This window comes from Chiloscyllium plagiosum, chromosome 29, assembly GCF_004010195.1.
Source record: "Chiloscyllium plagiosum isolate BGI_BamShark_2017 chromosome 29, ASM401019v2, whole genome shotgun sequence".
Classification (NCBI taxonomy): Eukaryota; Metazoa; Chordata; class Chondrichthyes; order Orectolobiformes; family Hemiscylliidae; genus Chiloscyllium; species Chiloscyllium plagiosum.
Window position 1 is genome coordinate 6975851 of NC_057738.1, and position 23398 is coordinate 6999248.

The window sequence follows — 23398 nt, forward strand, 5'->3', positions numbered from 1 at the left end:
TCTGCAGTTTTGATAAGCTGCCCATTTATTAAAGTAGGGTTTAAAACCTAAACTATATTATATGATGCTTTCAATTGGTCACAAGAATTAAAATATCTAATTAAAATAATGTCTTCACAGAGATAAAGTGTAACGTCTAGAAGCTTAATTGATTCAGACTCATTCAAATGTGTGCCTTTTTCTTCCTTGGCATTCAAAGTAGTAAGTGTTTATTGAACCACTGCTGCTTTCTGTTCGCACGTTATAGATGTGCGCACACTGGAAACTGAAACATATCTGAAGGGTCCTAAAGGGGATCGCAGTCCTTCAGTGAACCGGTGTCCAACAGTTCATAAGGATGGAACGCTAAAATGATTCCAAGAAACAATGGCAGCATCTCTTAGTTAACAAATCTTTTTATTTATGATAAACATTACATTCATGAGCAACAAACAAAACTTTAAATTGTTAGTGATTTCAAAGAAATGTTGTAAAGGGTTACAAAGATTTGATTTGCTTTTCAAACCCTAACAGGTAAATCAGAACTTGAGCATAATTTTTTGGCCACCCATACCAATTGCTCTCTGATAACTGTATGAGGCTGGTGTGAAGATGTTTAGTTTTATTGAGGCGTCGAGCTACAGCAATGTTGTTGCAGCATAGTATATTCAGCAAGTAGCATGCCCAATACTTCAGCATTATTTTCATTTTGGTTGTGTTTCTGGTGTTAAGGATAGTAACCAGTGTAATCAGAATTTGCAAATCTATCGCAGCATTTTGGTTGGTGACATTATTATAGCAAATTCCAGACAGGCTTTGCAGAACTATGATCTTGTCCTTATCCAAAAGCAATGTTCGATTCAGGAAGCGGATGAGCTCTTCAATGTAGTTCTGTGCACTAGCTGTAGCTTCAGGCCCACCTATAAGGTTAAGAAATTTGACACAATCTAAATTATTCCCATTCTCTGAAAGTAACCTGATGGAAAGCATGTCCAGGACATTTGGCGCATGATGGATTATATTTTTCTCTTCTGTTTTGAAAACAGAATGATTTCCAGGCCAGAAGAGACCACCAAGGCCAATCATATTTATGCCAGCTCTCAGAAAAATACAGGCCCTTTACGTATATGAATCTTCCTTTTTTTTTCTATTCAGATGCTTATCCAATTCATTCAGAATGTATACTCTACCATCACCATCTTTAGCAGTGCATTCCAGATCCTAACCACTGAAGGGATTTTGCCTCTGATGCCCTTAGTTTTTTTGCCATTCTCTTTCTCTTAGTATCTTCTGATTTTCAACTCTTCTTTCAATAGGAGCAGTATATCTATTTTCCCTTATCTTCACAAAGGTGAACAATCCCAGCCACTCAACATAACTGAGGTCCCTTACACCAAGAATTGTTCTTGTGTAGCTTTCATGCATTCTGTCCAAATCCGTCACATTCTTCCTGACTGCAATGCCTAGAATTGAACACATTACTCAAATACCAACTGAAGAAGAATTCATAGATTTCCTATTGCACAGAATTGGATTATTATATGTGCGCTGACTCTCCGAATAGCAAATTCCCCCTGCATTCTCCTGCCTTCAATCTATAACATTGCACATCAGATAATGATCCAACTCTGTCTTGAATGGCTCGATTGCCTCCAACACGTGTGGGCTTCATACTTAACCACTTGCTTTGTGAAAGTGTTTCTTTTACCAATTATCTGAAAACTGTATCAGCATTCTTGATACTTTCACCAAATAGGAAAGCATTTTTCTTACCTAGTCTGTTCAGAGGATCCCTGAGCGTTTTGAATATGCTATCAAATCAAGTTTTATAAATCTTTTTCATAACCACCCTGCTTTTGCATTCCATCTTCCATTTAGAAAGTCCACTATCCTGCAAGGGCTTATTAACCGTTTTCTTAACCCATGCTGCCACAATAATTTGTCCATGTACACATCTAGGTCTTTCTGTTACTGTTCACCTCTTAGAATTGATATATTGTGTCAATGTAAATATTGATATATTTAATTTATATTGTGTCTACTCATTCTTTCTATTAAAATATACAACTTCTCATTTCTCTGTAGTAAATTTCATCTCCTCCCTGGCTGCCCACTCCACCAGTATAAGATGTAGGAGCAGAAACAGAAGTCCACTCCACCATTCAATGACATTATGGCTGGTTTGAAATCAACTCCCCTTTCCTGTTTGACTCCGCCCCATTATCTTTGATTCCCTTACAGATTAAAAATCAGTCTTAAATATACTTAATGACACAGCTCAACAATCCTCTGTGGTAAAGAATTCTATAAATTCACAATCCCCAAGTGAAGAAATTCATCTTAATCTCTGCCCTAACTGGGGTGGCCCCTTAATCTGAGGTTATGTCCTCTGATCCTGGACAGTCTCACAAGGAAACGGCCTCTCAGCACCTACTCTGTTAAATCCGTTAAGCATCTTGTGTGTTTCAATAAGTTTGCCTCTCATTCTTCTTAGTGCAAATAACCACAGACCAAACTATTCAACCTCTCCTCATAAGAAAATACCTCCATTCTCAAGATCAACCTTGTGAACCTTCCCTAGATTGCCATTATAGCTTTTCTTAGATAAGGGGCTCAAAATGTTCATGTATTCTACATATGATCTAACCAGTGCATGTATAGTTTTAGTAAGATTTCCCTAATCTTATACGCTATTCCCTTTGAAACAAAGCGTAACAGTCTATTTGTCTCTCATTTTGCCTGCTGAATGTGAACGTTAGATTTTGTTTTAGATTTATGTATGAGGTGTCCCAAGTCTCTTTGTACTGGAGCTTTCTGCAACTTTCTCCATTTAAATAATATTCAGCATTTCTACTCTTCCTGTCACAGTTCACATTTTCCCACATTATATTCCATCTGCCAGGTTTTTGCCCACTTACTCAACCTGTCTATCTCCCTCTGTCAGCTCTTTGTGTCATCCACTAACTTAGTAATAATACGTTCACTTACCACATGCAAGTTATTAATACGTCCAGTCAATAATTGTGGCCCCAGCACTGACCTCTCTGACACTCCACTAGTTGCAGATTGCCATCCTGAAAATGTTTCCCTTCTCCCAACCTTTCATTAATCCTCTATTCATGTTAATATGGTATCCCTAACGCCATAGCATCTTGCTAAGGAGCCTGATAAGCAGTATTGTGTTGGCCACTTTTTGAAAACCAGATATTTTAGATTACTTACAGTGTGGAAACAGGCCCTTCGGCCCAACAAGTCCACACCGACCCGCCGAAGAGCAACCCACCGAGACCCATTCCTCTACATTTACCCCTTCACCTAACACTATGGGCAATTTAGCATGGCCAATTCACCTAAGCTGCACATTTTTGGACTGTGGGAGGAAACCGGAGCACCCGGAGGAAACCCACACAGACATGGGGAGAATGTGCAAACTCCACACAGTCAGTCACCTGAGCTGAACCCGGGTCTCTGGCGCTCGTTTAGATCTGCTGATTCCCCTTTCTCTATTCTGCTTGTTACCTCTAAGAATTCAAACAGATTTCCCTTTCATGAAGTCATGCTGACTCTAGCTGATCATGTTTTGTATTCCTAAAGGCTTTGCTAGTACATCTCTTATAATAGACTTTAACACTTTCCCGATGACAGATGTTAAGCTAACTGGCCTGTGTTTTATGTCTCTTTCTCTTTTTGAATAAAGGGTGTTGCCTTGGCAGTTTTCCCATTCTCTGGGACTTTTCCAGAACCTAAGCATCACTGGAAGATTACCACCAGTATATCTGGTCTCTTTTTAGCTGCTGTCTTTAATATGCTGGAGTACATCCAGTGGGACTTAACTGCCCATTAATTTCCCTAGTAGATTTTCTCTCATGGTAGTTATATTTATTCCTTCTCTCCCTTTTGACTCTTGAATATTTAATAGTTTTGGAATACTATTGTATTTTCTGCAGTGTAGACTGATGCAAAGTACTTATCCAATTCCTCTGCCATTTCTTATTGCCCCATTTCTTGTTTCCTCATTCTTTGACGGACCTATTCTCACTTTTGCCTCATTTCTTATTTATATATTTAAAGAAGGTCTTGCTGTCCATTTTGGTGTTACTTGCTTGCTTACTGTCAAAGTTCATTTTCTGTCTTTTGTTTGGTGTCCTTTTGTTGTTTAAAATCTTCTCAATCCTCTGCCACTCATCTTTGTATGTTTTTTTTCTTTCAAATTGATACTATCCTTAACTCCCTTGTTTAGCATGGTACTTCATCCCCTTCCTAGAATCCTTCTTCCTCACTCGGATATATCTTTGTTGCAAACCATTAACTATTTTCTTAAACTTCTGCCATTTTTCTTCAACCACTCTTTCTGCTAAACTCCTTTTCCAATGCATTCCAACCACTTCTATCCTCATTCCTTTATAATTATCCTTATTCCAGTATAATACAGTTGTTTTCAACCCACGTTTCTCATGCTCAAACCAACAACTAAATTCTATGTTTTATAGGGGATCTTGATTTCTCTGATCATTTATTAAATCTGGAAAAACTCAACAGGTCTTGCAGCTGAAGTTTCTGTTCTGAAGAAGGGTCACTCGATCTAAAATGTTAGCTACTTTCTTTCCACAGATGCTATCAGACTAGCTGAGTTATTCCAAAAATTTGTGTTTTGCAAGTTCTTTGTTTTTCATTTATTAAATCTGCCTCATTACACATTATCAAATCCAAAATAGCCTGATCCCTGGCTTGATTCACAATATGTTGTTCTAGGAAACTGAATACCTTATGTGAATACACTATAGATTCCTCTACTCGGTTTGCTACCTCTTCACCAACTTTGTTTCCATGTGAACATAGCCTTTTGTTTCCATGCTGTCACTAGCCTTTTTTCTTCCATGAGCTTAAAATTAGCAGGCAAGTCCATCCTACAACACTTTATAGAGTCTTAGAGTCCAAAAGCACAGAAACAGACCCTTTGGTTCAACTCGTCCATGCGAATTCTAAATTAATCTAGTCCCAGTTGCCAGCATTTGGCAGTTATCCCTTTAAACCCTTCCTATTCATATACTCATCCAGATGCCTTTTAAATGTTGTAATTGTACCAACCACCACCACTTCCTCTGGCAGCTCATTCCATACCCGATGCATGAAAAAGTTGCCCCTTAGGTCCCTTTTAAATCTTTTCCCTCTTACCTTAAGCCTCTGCCCTCTAGCTTTGGCCTCCCCTACCCTGAGGAAAATACCTTGCCTTTTGATCCTATCCGTGCCCCTCATGATTTTGTAAACCTCTATAAGGTCACCCCTCAGCCTCTGACATTCCAGAGAAAAAAGCCCAGCCTGTTTCTGTCTACCTGCCATAATTTTCACTGCAGTGCCAAACCATTGTCAAGACAATCACGGTCAGTACTGACAAGGCTGAATTAGCAAGAAAGACTTCACTTTCAAGGAACTATGAACCTCCAAGGTCTCTTTGTTCAGCAACACTCCCCAGGACATTACCACTAAGTGTATAAGTTCTCCCCTGATTTGCCTTTCCAAATGGTTGCACCTCATATTTATCTAAATTAAATTCCTCAGTGCATCAGCTCATTGGATCATAACCCCGTTGTACTCTGAGGTAACCTTCTTTGCTATCCACTACACCATTAATTTTAGTGTCATCTACAAACTTACTAAGCATACCTTCCAAATCATTTATATAAATGACGGAAAGCAGTGAACCAAGCACTGATCCTTGTAGCACACCACTGGTCACAGGCCTTCAGTCTGAAAACCATCCTTCCACCATCACCCTCTCTCTTCTACCTTCGAGCTAGTGTTGTATCCAAATGGTTAGTTTTCCCTGTATTCCATGTGATCTAACCTTGTGTAGAACCACGATACCACATACATCAATCACTGTGCCCACCAACCCTTTGTTACAAACCGTCACATTAGATAAACTTACTTTACATTGAAAAGAATCCAGATTGGATGTCCTGAATGAATCTCTTTTTTTTCCCCCAAATGACTGTTAATTTTATCCAAGATTATAATTTCTAAAAAGTTAGCCGAAATTACTTAATCTCTGAAGAGGACGTATACATACAAGCATTGCCTAAGTGACGTCTGTATCTCTAATATTGCTCAGTGAAGTTTCTTTCTAATCTGAAAGGGTCCTCCTGCATCAGCCATGCACCCCACTGGAACTGAAAACCATACATTTTATAAATGGAAATTCTGTTCTTGCTAAGGTTGAGTCAGCACAATAATTCATCCGTGTCAGTCTTGCTGAAATTGTATTCACCATGATTATCTTGACTTTGGCTTGGCACTGCACTGAAAATTATGATATCTTGATTGATGATTGTGACTCCAACCTTCAGTGTCACAGTGATATCTGTGGCTGTTCACTGAACACACAGTGAATCTAAAGGACCAAAGTGTAGGGGATTTTACATTTTCTGGACATCTCCTAGACATAAAAGGATTGCTCCTTGTTTTGCCTCAATTCTGAATATGTCGGTTGTGTAAGGTTGAACTGATAAGTTTGGCCAAACACAGGCAAGATGTACCAAATTGTCTGCCTTACAGTGCATTTAATAATGAACCTCACGACAGTATTTCATTATCTTCTGCTCTATATAAAAATGCGCCTTTACATTTTCATTCTCTCCCCAGTGACCAGGCAAAATATGGATCCAGGAAAATAATCTTTAAGCGTGGAAGTTTGGCAGAGTATATTCACCTCAGAACGAGGGAAACGTTAACAGATCTATTGCAGAAAATGAGAAACTATTTCATTAGAAAAAGAAAAATAACATTAGCAGGAAATTGACAGACCTGTAAAACTCAGTATGCCGATAGATAATGCAGCTTGGAGTCTGTTGTTCAATGGCAGATTAGTTTTCTGTAGCAAAGCACCCAGGATCCTCATCTGTTTGATCTGTGGATTATCATCATCTATAGCGTTGTCATCTTCATCCTCATTCCTGAACAGATGATGTTTGATATATTTCTCATAAAAATCAACAATTGACTGGAACATTTTACTCTGCTGTTCAAAGATCAACATGAAGGGTTATTAAACGGTTCGAATTCTAAAATAAAACTACAACTATTCCACTTAGCACACCTAACATTAAAGGATGCATGAAACAAAAGTGACTTCTCCCTCAGAAAATCTAATAATGGTGCATTATATTCCTGGCCTGTAATTTTTATATTAACTGCCTGTAATTAGCCAAAAGATCCTATTTCTACTCACTCCTCTTCTAAAAACCTAAGAAATATCAGGAGTTTACCATCATTTCCTGGGCCAGCCCTGCCATTAAATGAGATGATGGCCAATCTCTCCTTCAACATTTTATGCATTATCCTCTTATCTCTTGTTGTTTTTAATATGCAGACATCTAATGAACTTAGCTGATCTTACCTTGACCGAGCCTCCACAGACCTTCAGGGCAGAGAATGCCAAAGTGTCATCACCCTCTGAGTAAAGAGGCTCCTCCTCAACTTTGTCCTAAATGGCCTTCCCCTTGTTATGAGACTGTGTCCCCTTGTCCTAGACCAGGAAGTGGGGCAGCAGCTTTTCTGTATCTACACTTTTTAAGCCTTGTAAGAAATTCATGTTTGAAAGAGATCACTTTTCATTCTTCTGAACTATAGAGAATATAGACCCAATCCATTTATTAATTTTTATAGGACAATCATGAAATGTCAAGGATTAGATTGTTAAACCTTCATTGCACTAAGAAACTAAAACTGCACACAATACTGCAGATTTAGTCTCATGATCCCATGTGCAGCAATGACAACCACTGCCCATGTGGTTGGAGTAGTTTCCTGCCACCATTCTCATTCCTTGACTGGATCGAAGGGCCTACTTGGTTTATAGTGTTGGAAGAAAACCATGAGTGAGTTTTAATGAGAAGGTGCTCTTGTTTGAAACAAAATATTGTTTATTGCATGATAGCTATCAGGTACAAGTTATATTGTTATATATGATAGCTATCAGGTACAAGTTATATTGTTATATATGATAGCCATCAGGTACAAGTTATATTGTTATATATGATAGACATTGTTACAAGATCTTTGGATATAGATCTTCATTCAACATTCAAGTCTGAGTTTAGGCTAACAGTTACTAATTTTCTCTCTCCTTTTTAAAGAACAGGCCTCCATTTGTCACATTCCAGACTGCAGGAATCATTCCAGAGTGGATGGAATGTTTGAAAGGTTACTCTACCAATTCATGATTCCTGATTTCCTGCTCTTTCTGCTTACCTTTATCTTCGGCTTGCTGTTTCACTCCCTCTCTTTTGTTCACCATTTCCCTCTCCCTTATGCTCATGATTTCTCTCTCCTTCTCTACCCTCTTGTTTACTACCATTTCCTTCCTTCGCATGGCGTCATTTCAATCCAGTTACTCCCTTTTGCTTGCCCCTTCTCTCTCCAGCACAAGGCTTCCCCTCACTGTTTCATTTTCCCTCACTATCATCACTCCTTCCCCCTCCTCACTCCTTCCCTGTTACTTGCTTGCAACCCCTCTCCCAGTTATGAGCAAGAGTCGAGGAGAGAAGTGGCGCATAGAAGGGAGAGAGGTGATGTGCAACAAGGATAACAGCGTCAAGCAGGGAGAGAGGCAAGCTGTCAGTGGGGAAAAAGGACACCACATGGGCAAGAGAGTGAAGCTGCAAGCAGGAGAGAAAGGGAAACAACAAATGGGAGGAATCAGGAGGTCTGGAGAAGGAACCAACACGCAAGAGGGACTGAGGAGTTGGGAGAAGGATCTGGTGAGCAGGGGGAGTGGCAAGCAACAGAGAATCACCGGGTTGGGAGAGGGAAGTGCTGATTTGGAGAAAGTAAATGGGTCAGGAGAAGGAAGTGGTAAGCAGAAAGGCATGAGTGGGGCTGGGGGAGAAACGTGATAACGGAAGTGTATCGAGAGGGCGTTCAGAAATGTTGGCAAACAAAATGGCAAAAAAGGCAGACTGGGTAAGTGCACTTATAATACATATATAGTCATAGAGATGTACACCACGGAAACAGACCCTTCAGTCCAACTTGTCCATGCCCACCAGTTATCCTAAATTGATCTAGTTCCATTTGCCAATGCTTGGCCCATATCCCTTTAAACCCTTCCTATTCATATACATATCCAGGTGCCTTTTAAATGTTCCAATTGTACCAGCCTCCATCACTTCCTCTGGCAGCTCATTCCATACACGTACAACCCTCTGCGTGAAAAAGTTTACACCTTAGGTTTTTTAATTTTTCCCCTCTCACCCCTAAACCTCAGCCCTCTAGTTCAGGACTCCCCACCCCAGGGAAAAGACCTTCTCTATTTAGCCTATCCATGCCCCTCATGATTTTATAACCTTTATAAGGTCACCCTTCAGCCTCTGACACTTCAGGGAAAACAGCCCCAGCCGATTCAACCTCTCCCTATAGCTCAAATCCTCCAACCCTGGCAACATCCTTGTAAATCTTTTCTGAACCCTTTCAAGTTTCACAACATCTTTCCAATAGGAGGGAGACCAAATTGCACACAATATTCCAACAGTGGTCTAACCAATGTCCTGTACAGCTGCAACATGACCTCCCAACCCCTGTACTCAATACTTTGACCAATGAAGGAAAGCATACCAAACGCCACCTTCATTATCTTATCTACCTGCGACTCCACTTTCAAAGATCTGTGAACCTGCACTCCAACGTCTCTTTTTCAGCAGCACTCCCCAGGACCTTACCATCAAGTCTTGCCCTGATTTGCCGTTCCAAAATGCAGTGCCTCACATTTATCCAAATTAAACTCCATCTGCCAATCCTCAGCCCATTGGCTCATCTGATCAAGATCCCGTTGTAATCTGAGGTAACCTTCTTCGCTGTCCACTACACCTCCAATTTTGGTGTCATCTGCAAACTTACTAACTATATCTCTTGTGTTCACATCCAAATCATTTATGTAAATAACGAAAAGCAGTGGGCCTAACACTGATCCTTGGTCACAGGTCACAGGCCTCCAGTCTGAAAAGCAACTCACCACCACCCTCTGTCTACTACCTCCAAACCATATTAACTGGCTAGCTTTCCCTGTATTCCACGAGGTCTAACCATAAGGAACCTTGTTGAATGGCTTATTAAAGTCCATATAGACAATGTCCATTGCTCTGTCCTCATCTATCCTCATTACTTCATCAAAACGTTCAATCAAGTTAATGAGACATGGTTTCCCACACACAAAGCCATGCTGACTACCCATAATCAATCCTTGTCTTTCCAAATGCATGTAAGTCCCTCAGGATTCCACCCAACAACTTGCCCAGCACGGACGTCAGGCTCACTGCTTTATCGTTCCCTGGCTTGTCTTTACCGCCCTTCTTAAACAGTCGCACCACATTTGCCAACCTCCAGTCTTCCTGCACCTCACCTGTGACTATCGATGATACAAATATCTCAGCAAGAGGCCCAGAAATCACTTCTCTATCTTCCCACAGAGTTCTCAGGTACACCTGATCAGGTCCTGGAGGTTTAACCACTTTTATGCATTTTAAGACATCCAGCACTTCCTCCTCTGTAATATGAACATTTTTCAAGATGTTACCATCTATTTTCCCACATTCTTCATGTAATGTCCTTCTCCACAGTACACATTGATGCAAAATACTTAACTGATATCTGCCCATCTCCTGCAGCTCCACACATAGGCTGCCTTGCTGATCTTTGAGGAGCTCTATTCTCCCCCTAGTTACCCTTTTGTCCTTAATGTATTTATAAAAACCCTTTGGATTCTCCTTAACTCTATTTGCCAAAGCTATCTCATGTCCCCTTTTTGCCCTCCTGATTTCTCTCTTAAGTAAACTCCTACTGCCTACTCTCCTAAAGGATTCACTCAATCTATCCTGTCTATACCTGATATATTGTTCCTTCTTTTTATTAACCAAACCTCAACTTCTTTAGTCATCCAGCATTCCCTATACCTACCAGCCTTTCCTTTCACCCTGACAGGAATATACTTTCTCTGGACTCTCATTATCTCATTTCTGAAGGCTTTCCAATTTCCAGCTGTCCCTTTACCTGTGAACATCTGCCCGCAATCAACTTTTGAAAGTTCTTGCCTAATATTGACAAAATTGGCCTGCCTCTGATTTAGAACTTCAACTTTTAGATCCAGTCTATCCTTTTCCATCACTATTTTAAAACTAAGAGAATTATGGTCGCTGGCCCCAAAGTGCTCCCCCACTGACACCTCAGTCACCTGCCCTGCCTTATTTCCCAAGAGTAAGTCAATATCTTGGCACATGCGCAATACATATATATGAAACAAAAATGAAAATAGCACTATTCAAGTAAATTCCGTCATTTACAAACTACAATTTACAAATTAAAATTGTACTCTAAACAGTGAATACCTGTGTTCAAGACTTAGCTAATGCTAGTACTGCTGAAATTCTGTTTGTGAAGAATTTGATGAACATCTATCAGTTACAATATAAAAAGTGATGGTCTGCTTTGTGATGTAACTACATTTTCTGTTTAGAATAGAGTTTCTTAAATCATCATATAATAATGGTAAATTCCATTGCACCTTATTGCAAGGGTGATGTCACAGTTAGGCCATCAGCATATTTTTATACAGCACCTTTAACATTATAAAAGATCCTAAGGCGTTTCACATAAACACCATCAAACAAAATTCAACATCAAACTCTCTATGGGGATTTTAGTAGACGTGCCGATAAGCTTGGTCAAGGAGTTTGGTTTTAAGGAGTATCTTGAAGGTGAGACGTTGAGTGGGAGGGAGGTTTAGCAATGCTTAGTGCATCAAACAGTTATTGGAGAAAATTATAAGTTTGCTGAGGGAAGGGAGTCGGGGTTCGTGGTGGGAAAGCGGAGTTTTGGTGGGTGCTTTGGGAAAGAACAAGGATTTAAAAACAGGGATGAAAATGTTAAGTTTAAGGTTTTGCTAAAATGGGAGCCAATGAATGTCTACGAGTTTACAAGTGATGAGGGAATTGGATTTAATGCAAGGGAGCAGAACGTTGTAAGAGCTCATGATTATGGAAGGCACAGATAGCAAAAGAAACATCTAACCAAGATTGTTCTTTACAAAATTTATTAGAGCCCTTCATTAGGTAAGTCATGCCTAACAAATTATTTCAGGAAAAGCACCTCTAAACAAAACACCTAGGATTTGCCAGGGATGGAACACTCTATTCTGGTCCCCATAATGATGTTTTATGAAGGAACATTTGTTAACCAATCTCGACTAGCTGCTAGGAGATGCATGATTGCCATCTTGAGTGAATAGTCATTAAAGTTCACCCCTTTCCCTTTAGTACAGGATGGTGTTTATGCTAATTGACGCCCATTATTATTAAACTGAGGTTAAGAATCTGTCCCTACTTCTACCTCTCCCTGGAGTTCCAATGGAAATATCTTTTGATGGTTAAAGCGGCTGGCTGAGAATGTCCTTGGTAGGGTATCAATGTTCCTCTTTGACACAGTATCTCTAATGGACACTTCCAGCTGTGAGAGGCTTAGTAGAGTTTCTCGTCATATCAACACCCAAGTCAGAGGCTGTTGCTACACGCGATGTGGAGGAGGTGACTGGATACTGGAGCTGTGGGAATTTTCATCCTCCTATACCTCAGTGAGGTATCCCATCAGAACTGTCCTACCTAAAAAAAGGTCTTTCAAGGTAGTGGTGGGATAGGGATCAGAGCCTGGGGCTCGTCTGCTCCCACCAGCTTTCTTTCTCCTTTTTTCCTTCTTTGTTACTTTTGTTCTTTTTCTTTTTTCTCTATTTTTTTTGTTTTCTTTTTGTTTAAGCCTGGAGAGCGGTGGGTGAAGGGGGTAGCAGCAGCAACACCAGGAAGAGCCACTCCACCACAGCCCCAGGCGCCCTTGGCTCAGACTCGCAGGCTAAGCCAAAGGCTCCAGGTCTGCAGCTAGGCCCGGGTGCCTGAAGGATGAGAAGGGTGGTCTCGGTCCGGCTTGGCGGTCTCCTGGTATGGCAATTTTGTCCTTGTGTGAAGATCTCCTTCATCTTCAACATCCGGGTGTTCCAGCAGCCTGGCAGCTGGTCTCGGCCTGGCATGACGTTCTTCTTCAGCAGATACCCAGTATTCCAGTGGCCTGGTGCTGTGGTCTTGTCTCGGCTGTATCTTCAGGGGATTCCATTGTTCGTTAACTGGCTTGCCCTGAGCTCAGGAGCTGTTAACTGAACTGAGATGGACTTTGTCTTAATTTAATATATTTATTATTATGTATGGCTCCTGTCAATGATGTAAGCACCATGGTGAGGTGACTATTAAAACTTTTCACTGTATTTTTCATGTAAAAGTACATGTGACAATGAATTTTTATTCTGTTCTATTCTAAAACATCACATGCTAGAATAGGTGTGGGGGAGGGAGATTAGATGTGATTAGCAAGAATGCAATAAGCCTCAGACATGTCACTGACAAAGAAAGAGGGGAAATACACATTCTGACACAGTGATCACTAGGGAGGCCATCCAGTCACCAAAGGACAAGAATCCTTGACCCACGTCATCGGTTATAGGGAAACAAATGTTATGATCAACCTGGCAAGTTCCACAGAGCATCCAGGGCAGTATCTAGGTCAGATGTCAATGTCTGAATCTAAGGAGAACCTTGGAGCAGATCTATTGGAGAAGGTGAAAAGGAGTGGTTTGTGGACACCTAAAGACTTTACAGACATGACCCCAAGGCTGGATTCCAGCTGGCCACAAAGGTGGGTGGGGGGGGTGTGGTCAGCAGGACACGGATCCAATTTAGCAATTTGGTGGTGGGAAATTACCCTTGCGTTTTGTTTTGGAATATTACCATTTGTTTCTAATTAGTATTCACAACTAATTTAAAGTGCTCAAGCAAATGAGGTGCTAAGGGCAAGTCTTTGGACCTCTAACCAGTATCCAGCCTGGTGGGTCATATGTCCTTGTCGGTGCTGTGCTGTTTCCACAGTAGGGCAGCATCGAGGTTGAGGGCCACTTATTGTTCTTCCCTGGGTTAGCCCTGGCAGGCCATGTGGGATGTTCCTCCAATGTCAACGCAATGTAAAAAGTTGGAAATGTCAGTGTGTCAAAATAACTGGCACAGACCCAATGGGCTGAATGGCCTCCTCGTGTGCTGTAAACATTCTTTGATTCTATTTGCTCAGAGGGCAAGGAAGACTAGAGAATACAGTGAGGATGTAGGCACCTCCTGCTTAGCTTCAAGTGGGCAGGTTTGAACATCCTCCCCAGCAGACTGTTCAGTTCAGGTTCCTATGGTCTCACATGTTCACAGTATCGACTGAAACCAAGGTGAAACATTTACTCCAGCGCTTGAACAAGGAATGCACAGTTCAATTGTACAAACGTTCGTGCAGTGCAGTTGCTGAAACATTTGCAATTCATTTGCTACTTGATTCCACAAGGTGGCAGTCTCTATACATGATTATTATCTTTCAATTCTCATGTGCATAGTAGAAAGATAAGGAAAGTAGATTCAGTTAGACAGTATTCAAATAAATAATTTCAATTGTAGCTCTAAATACTGAGTTCTAGTAATTACTGGACAAATCACTGATCAGTAAGTGGTTTGGAGGGGATCTTGCATGTGGTGGTGTTCCCATGTGTCTCCTGCTGTTGTTTTTCTAGATGGAAGACGTCGAGGATTTGGAAGGTGCTGTCTAAGGATCTTCAAATCTCTGCAATGCGTCTAATAGACAGTACATAACTGCTGCTTTTGAACATCGATGGTGGAGGGAGTGGATGCTTGTGAATGTGGTGCCAATCAAGTGGGTTAGGAGAAAGTGAGGACTGCCAAGATGCTGGAGATCAGAGCAGAAAAATGTGTTGCTGGAAAAGCGCAGCAGGTCAGGCAGCATCCAAGGAGCAGGAGAATCAACGTTTCAGGCATAATCAAGTGGGTTGCTTTGTTCTGAATGGTGTCAAGATTGTTGTGTTGTTGGAGGCAAGTAGAGAGTATTCCATCAACTCCAGACTTGTAGATGGTGGATAGGCTTTGGGGAGTCAAGAGGTGAGTTACTCACTGTAGGATTTCTAGCCTCTGACCTGCTGTTGTAGCCACTGTGGTTAGTTGAGTTTCTGATCAATGGAAGCCCCAAAGATGTTGGGGAGTAGGGGATAATGGTGGTTAGGTTGTCTCTTATTGGATTTGTTTATTACCTGCCATTAATCTGGCATGATTATCAGCCCAAGTCAGTCAATGTTTGGGTGACCAGACGCCAGTGGCCAGTGGTGTACCACAAGGATCAGTACTGGCACCCTTATTGTTTGTTATATATATAAATGATATAGATGAAAACGTGGGGGGAATGTTAAGCAAATTGCAGATGGCACCAACGTTGGTAAAGCGCTTAATAGCAAAGAAGATGATTGCAGGTTACAGGAAGATATAGCTGGGCTGGTTGGATGGGCAGACCAGTGGCAGGTGGTACTTAACCCTGATATGTGCGAGGTGATATATTTTGCAAGAAGAATCAAGATGGGGGAGTATTTAATGAATGGCAGGACATGGATCTTGTTGTAATTATTCACAGATCCCTGAAGTCAGCACTGCACATGATTAGGATAGTTAAGAAGGCATATGGGACACTTACTTGCATCAGTTGTTTGCATAGAGTATAAGACCAAGGAGGTAATGTTGGAGCTTTGGTCAGACCATGCTGGGATACTGTGTCAGTTCTGGTCACCTCACTACAGGAAGCATGTGATAGAATTACAAGGGGTATAAAGGGGGTTCACCAGGATATTGCTTGAGATGGAGAAATTGGGTAATAAGGAGAGACAAGATTGGCTTGGATTGTTTTCTTTAGAGCAGAGAAGATAGACAGGGTACGTGATTGAGGTGTATAAGATTACGAGGGATAGAGACAGTGTGCCTAGAGAACAGCTATTCCACTTGGTTGCGGGGTCAATCACAAGAGGGGATGGTTTTAGTGTAAGGGGCAGGAAATTCACAGGGAATTTGGGAAAAGAGCTTTGCACTGTGAGTGGTAGGAATCTGGAATGCACTGCTTAGGAAGATCGTGGAGGCTGAAAACCTTACAACCTTCAAAAAATATTTGGACAAGCACTTCAAAACATTCAAGGATATGGGACAGATGCAGGAAATTGGGATCAGCGCACCTTTAGTGGTTGTTATGTTGGTGTAGACTCATTGCGCCAAAGGGTCTTTTCTGCGCTACATGAGTCTATGAAGTGGCAAGTTACATTCATACCACACAATATAGAATTAGACAAGAAATTGCACACAAAATGTGAAATGATGTAAATGCTATTTTTGGACGCCAAAATACAAGAAAATCTCCTGGTTATGTATTGAAGTGGCAAATGAGTGACACTGAGATCAAAGTTTCGGGTGTTGGGGGAGTTATCCTGATTGCAGCCGCAGTCTCCACCCTGGTGCTGCCAATTTCGGATTGTCCTGGAGCTCTTGACAGCCTTAACCAATACAAGCCATGTGCTGTTGGTGGACCCATAATGCCCTTCAGGAGGGAATTCCAGGAGTTTGACCCAGCGCCAGTGAAGGAATGGTGATATGCTTCCAAGTCAAAATGGTGAATGGCTTGGAAAGGACCTTGCAGATGGTGGTGTTTTCATGCATCTAGATGGTAGTTTGGAAGGTGCTGCCTGAGAAATCCCAGTAAATATCAGCAGTGCATCTTGTAGATTGATTTAGAGGTGCTGCTGTTGGACTGGGGTGGACAAAGTTAAAAAAATCACACAACACCAGGTTATAGTCCAGCAGGTTTATTTGGAAGCACTAGTTTTCGGAACACTGCTCCTCCATCAGGTGGTTGTGGAGCAGGCTCATAAGACACAGAATTTATAGTAAAGGATCACAGTGTATATTGGCGAAACCAAGCAGGTGGTATGACAATGGATGGATGGACACCACGCAACAACACCAGACAGGGATGCCCACTCCCAGTGGGGATCACTTCAGTGGTCAGGGTCATCCGGCCTCAGATCTTCAGGTGACCATCCTCCAAGGTAGACTTTGGGATTTGCAACAATGCAGAATGGCCGAGCAGAGGCTGATAGCCAAATTTGGAACCCATGGAGATGACCTCAAGCGGTCAGGGACATCCGGCCTCAGATCTTCAGGTGACTATCCTCCAAGGTAGACTTTGGGATTTGCAACAATGCAGAATGGCCGAGCAAGGCTGATAGCCAAATTTGGAACCCATGGAGATGACCTCAACCAGGACCTTGGGTTCATGTCACACTACAGGTGACCTCACTACACTATACACTATACACTCACTCTCACACAGACACATACACTCTCTCACTCACTCACTCACTCACTCAGTCTCACACACACACACACCCTTTCTCTCTCTCTCTCTCTCTCTCTCTCACACATACACACACATAAATATAAGTCTATGGGGTGAATTTTAATTTGCAGAATTGTAGGTGCAGATACATTCTATTTTGTTCAAAAAGCACACAATCTGCAGGCAGTCAATCCATGTGATATTTTGTAAATTTCTACTTTGGAAACAGAACCAGTCAGACTCAAGATTGAGATACAGACAGACACTAACCTCACACCTTTAATGTATTGTCTGAGCTGAGATGTCACTTCTTTTTATAAAACCTTAAGTTATCTCGAGAATGTGACTTAAAAGAAGTTCTGGGCTTTAGATATTAATGAATTGAAACCTGCAACTCATTCTAAAAGATGAAAGACTTAACAGCAATTTTGGTTTGTTCAATATATCATTTCAGTTGCGTGATACTGTAATCTTTTGCTATAAATTTTGTGTCTTATGATCCTGCTCCACAACCACCTGAGGAAGGAGCGGCGCTCCAAACGTTAGTACTTCCAAATAATTCTGTTGGACTATAACCTGGTGTTGTGTGAGTTTTAATCTTGTAGATTGAACATACCACTGCTCCTGAGCCCCAGTGATGGAGGAAGTGAGTGTTTGTGGATGTGGTGCCGATCAAATATACTGCTGTGTCATGCTTGGTTTCTAGCTTCTTGAGTGTTGTTGGAGCTGCAGTCATCCAGAAGTGAGGAGCATTCCATCAAATTCCAGACTTGTGCCTCGTGGACAGGGAGTCAGGAGATGAATTATTTCTGCAGGATTCCTAGTGTCCCACTCTGCTGTGTCAGAAGTCACTTATAAGGCAAGCCTGTTCTGTTTCCGGGTGATGGTAACCCCAGGATGTTATTAGCAAAGGATTTAGCAATGACAATGGCATTGAATGACAAAGGGCAATGGTTAGATATTCTCTTGTTGGATATGTACATTGAGTGGTACATATCCAACAAATCGAGGTGTTGTCCAGGTGTTGCTGTATTTGTACACGGACTGTGTCGGTGTCTGAGGAGTTGTGAATGGTGCTGAACATTGTGAATGTTTCCATTTCTGACCTTATGATGGAGGGAAGGTCATTAATGAAGCAGCTGAAGCTGTCCCGAGTGCTAATTCCAGTAGAAAGCCTTGATAGCCAATCTGCTGTCTGATTGCTGAAATCAAGTGGGCTTTCTCATCTGTGCTGCCTGAAAGTTTCTGCCCTGCAAACTCTCCCATTTTCTGACTTCATCCAAAAACAGAAATACACCAACCATCCAATTGTAATGTTGGAAACATTGAGGAGTGGAGAATATTTAGCAGAAATCATGTAATTAAACTAGACTCAAGCCAAATGAATTAAAACAAATGAGACTAAATTAATTTTGAAAAGAAGATTTTTTTGTCAAATTATATTTTCAATTATGATAATTTTGTGTGAATTTAGGTTCTTATATTTCACTTTGGAATTATAGTCATTAATATTGTTAATTTTTAATAAAATTGTTAAAATAAGTGAATTGGTGAATGATATCTATTGTATGCCTGGTTTGAATACCAGCAGTGCAAATAACTGAGATTATTATTTCAAATCAACAGTTCCTTCATGTTCTTTTAAAGTCTTGCTTTTAACTTTCATCGCTTTAATTCCAGGTGTAAGATAGGTGGCAGAGCTTGTATGAAAATAGATGGAATATTCTTTATTCAGAGAGTTTTACATTGTGAAACTTGCAAATTGCTCAAATGCTTTCAAAAAGAAAGTAGATGAGTTTGTAAGAGTAAAGAGACAGAGACAAGCAGCAAAGGCAGATGGCACCCCCCTCCCAAAAACTGGGTTCCTGGGTCAGGCACTATGTGTTTTTGAAGAAGTGACTCTATGCTATCATTGCATTGATCCCAGGCCAGTGTACCTTTAAGATTTGGCATGGTTGACATCATGAACATGTGAGGATCCAGTAAAAAGGCACCTTCAGCAGCTACAATGGCTTAATACACCCTCCCAACCACAGAAACAGACCCCATTCACCCCCTGAACCCTGACCCCATACTTTCCTGGGACCTAATAGCTCCTTCCTCACCCCCACCAGACCCAAACTGGCAACCTTGCCTGTTAACAATGAGCACCCTCCACCCCCCCCTTCCCTCCCCCTCACTACAAGACCACTTCAAACCAGCTTGATCTCACACTGGGCCCAAGACAACCTCCTCCTCACAACCCTAATGTGCCCTGACCTGCTCGATCCTATTTCTCCCACCAATTTACCCAATACACTGCATCATGTCCGTTACCACTTTGCACCCTGGCACCTAGTTCCTTTTGTCTAGATTAGAGTGGTGCTGGAAAAGCCCAGCAGGTCAGGCAGCATCTCCTCGGATGCCTTTCTAGCATCACTCTAATCTAGAATCTGGTTTCCAGCACCTGCAGTCATTGTTTTTACCCTTTTACAAAGTTCCTCTTACCCACCTGCCACCCTATCCCCAACTCAGCTGGCACCCTACCCTTGCACCCCATGCCCTCCCAACTGGTATCGCCGAGCCCTGAGCAGAACCTCCTCTCACAAATGCTGAACTCCTTTCCTTTGTAAAAGGTTTGCCACTCCTCGGAAAATCCAGCCCTTTCTCATGCTGCCCGTAATCAGTAATCACAAGGCTGGGCTGATGTGTGCAAGTCTCAGGTCTTATGACGGTGCTCATAGATAGTGTTATTAATAAACTTTGGGACACATCAACAACAGAATCTTCCAGGTACATGTTACAAGGGCGAACATATAGGGGACATTCAGACCCATCATCTCACAGCAGTGTTTGGTTCTGTGGAAAAGTTGAAGGAACAATCTAGAAGAAAAGTACTTAATTGAAAGGGTGGCATTTTGTTAGAGTGATGTAGCACAGTTGAATTGGAATCAAAGACTGTGAGGCAAAACTGTGACCAAACACAGTGGAAGGATGTTCCCATCAGGGTGAGAGGTAGAGATATATAAGCCAAGGCTTGCCAGATGAAGGAAATGATGGAGCTTAAAATGAAACTGAAAGAATGCATGCGCAGGATGTCAGATTGATAACATAAGTATCAGCCTGACTGAGTGTAGGAAGGTCAGGAGGAAAGAAATGAGGGGTGAAAAAATTGGCAGCTTCCATAAAATGGAATCTAAAATTCTATAGCCATAGATATAGTAAAAAGATACTCACTGTAAAAGGGCAGGAGTTACTGAGGGAGCAAAAGGGACAATCTGTGCCTGGAGACAGAGGGTGTGGCTGATGTACCAAGGAAGTACAGGGGGTTGTCCTTAAAGCTGGTAAATCACCAGGATGAGTGAAATACATTCAGAAATGTTGAGGCAAATAAGTGTGTTACCATCTTCCAGTCTTCCACAGGAGTGGTGCCAGAAGAAAAGCCAATTTCAGATATTACAGCCTCATTCAAAAAATGGTGTCAGAATAATCGATACTTAAACAACCATCAGCCAATCAGTTCAATCTCACTGATAAGGAAGTTTTTAGAAATGATAATTGAGCACAATATTTGACAAGTATAGATTAATCAAGATAAACCTCATGGATTAGGCAAAGGCAAATTATGTTAATCTGTTTTCTTAACAATGTAATGGACAGCGTTAATAGTGGATGCAGTGCATTTGAACCTCCAAAAAAATGTTTGATAAAGTAGCTCATAATAGTTTTGAAAGCAGATTGAAACCCAGGAAACAAAAATGGATGGTGCTAGAATGGATATTAAGTTGGCTGAGTGACAGATAAAGGAGATAGTGGCAACTATCAGCAGCATAGTGGCAACTATCAGCAGCACAGTGGCTCAGTGATTAGCACTGCTGCCTTACAGCACAAGGGTCCCAGGTTCAATTCCAGCCTTGGGCGACTGTCGGTGTGGAGTTTGCACATTCTCCCCGTGTCTGCGTGGGTTTCCTCCCATAATCCAAAGATGTGCGGGTCTGGGTGGCTTGCTCTTCAGAGGGTCAGTGTGGGCTTGTTGGACCGAAGGGCCTGTTTCCACGCTGTTGGGAATCAAATCGTAAGAATAGTTGTTTTTGGCCTGGAGGAAGGCATAGGGTAGGATACCTCGGGACACAGTGCTATAATCACTGATCCTCCCTGGGATTTGAAGGACAGGACTCCAAAGTTCGCAAATGGGGCTGTGCATATGTAGAAAGTGACTGCCATAAATGGACCTGTGTACAACCAGATACACGTGGAGTTTATATTAGTTTGGGAAGATTGAGAGGGAGTCACCCTGGTTGTGAATTTAACAACAGGTTCAAACCTAGAGCTTTCAATGACTAGCCCTTTCCTGAATCTACAGGAATGTTATAAAATCTTGTTAATTCTGAATGAGATTGTTTTGTATACTTCAATTGATCAATGTGTATTTATTGAGAGTTTGGTACTTTATAAAAACAAAACTCTGAAACATTGGGCAGAACCTTCAGACCTGCGTTGAGCTTTTACAGGCACAGCTGGGGTACTTTTTTGGGCAGGAAGTTTTGTGACAGGAGTTTCACTATTTACTTCTCAGAACCTTTCAGATTCCTATTCAGAAATTTATTAACATACAATGAATGCTCATTAACACAGCACACTGAATAAGGTGATGGTCTAGTGGTATTATTGCTAGACTGTTGATCCAGCAAGCCCAGCTAGTATTCTGACCCTCCCTGGGGTTCAAATCCTGCCATGGCAGATAGTGGAATTTAAATGGAGCCATAAAATAAAAATCTGGAATTAAGATTCTAATGATGACTTCAAAGCCGTTGCTGGGAAAGGGCTGGCCTATGTGTGACTCCAGACCCACTGCGTTGTGGTTAGATTAGATTACTTACAGTGTGGAAACAGGCCCTTCAGCCCAACAAATCCACACCGACCCTCAAAAGAGGTACCCACCCAAACCCATTCCCCTACATTTACCCCTTCACCTAACACCACGGGCAGTTTAGCATGGCCAATTCACCTAACCTGCACATTTTCGGACTGTGGGAGGAAACCCACGCAGACACAGGGAGAACGTACAAACTCCACACAGACAGTTGTCTGAGGCGGGAATTGAACCCAGGTCTCTGGCACTGTGAGGCAGCAGTGCTAACCACTGAGCCACTGTGAGTTGTGGTGGACTCTGGGCAATTAGGGTTGGATAATAAATACTGGCCTAGCCAGCGACACTCAGATCTGCTGAATAAATATGTGTTTTAAAAAGCTACATTCATGGGCACAATTTTCTGAGCTAAAAATGGAAAGAACCTATGACTACCAACCCTATTCCAGTGTGGATCTGAATGCCTCAGAGTGGACTTAACTCCCAGCCTGAAGGTGAACTCTTATTTCTCTACTTTTATAATTCATTGCTTTATTTCTTTATTTTTCTAAGTCATTTTTCCGAAGAAATTGTACTTAAGAATCTGTACCAGAGTACCTTGATACCTAAGATGGCCCTGTAAGTGGTGACTTGTAAACTTTTCAATGTACTCATGTGACTGCATATAACAACAAAGCTAATTCTAATTCTAATACGACATATAGGTGTGTGCCATGCTCCAGTGATCGCAAACTTCTTCAGTTACTTGACATTTTCATGTTCAAAGCATTTTATTTGTGCAGGAAGTGTTGTCAAACAGAGTATCCTAGGAGTGCAGGTATATTGTTCATTGACAGTGGCATCACAGATCGACAGTTTGGTAAAGAAATCATTTGGCTTGCTCGCTTTCATCAGTCAGAGCGATGAGTACAGGAGTTGGGACGCCATTGGTAAGACATTGGTAAGGCCACTTTTGGAGTACTGTGTACATTTCTGGCCACCCTTCTATATGAAGGATGTTATTGAATGGAATGAGGACATGCCACAACCCAAAGGACTAGCCACGTTTCCATACATCAAGAACATTTCTGAACTGACAGCCAGACTACTGCGACCACTAGGACTCATAACAGCACACAAACCAACAGCCACTCTCAGACAACAACTCACCAGAACGAAGGACCCGATACCCAGCATGAGCAAAACCAAGGTAGTGTACAAAATCCCATGCAAGGACTGCACAAAACACTACATAGGACAAACAGGAAGACAGCTAACGATCCATATCCATGAACACCAACTAGCCAC

The 23398-nt window shown here is 41.6% G+C and overlaps 1 protein-coding gene across 1 annotated transcript; it reads right to left on the bottom strand.

The window, feature by feature from the left end:
* Nucleotides 1–477: 477 nt before the first annotated feature.
* On the bottom strand, nucleotides 478–6988 carry LOC122564266 (armadillo-like helical domain-containing protein 2). The gene is made up of 2 exons (XM_043718940.1): nucleotides 6784–6988; nucleotides 478–899 (listed from the first exon to the last, which is right to left on the bottom strand). Exons 1-2 carry the CDS (start codon nucleotides 6986–6988, stop codon nucleotides 478–480), a joined length of 627 nt encoding a protein of 208 aa, XP_043574875.1.
* Between the last annotated feature and the right edge of the window lie 16410 nt (nucleotides 6989–23398).

Excerpts from the sequence above, each read along its gene's own strand:
- LOC122564266 (XM_043718940.1), bottom strand. The coding sequence starts at position 6,988 with ATGTTCCAGTCAATTGTTGATTTTTATGAGAAATATATCAAACATCAT. Across the intron at positions 900-6,783 it reads CGGCATACTGAGTTTTACAG|GTGGGCCTGAAGCTACAGCT; the intron begins GTCTGTCAATTT and ends TTAACCTTATAG.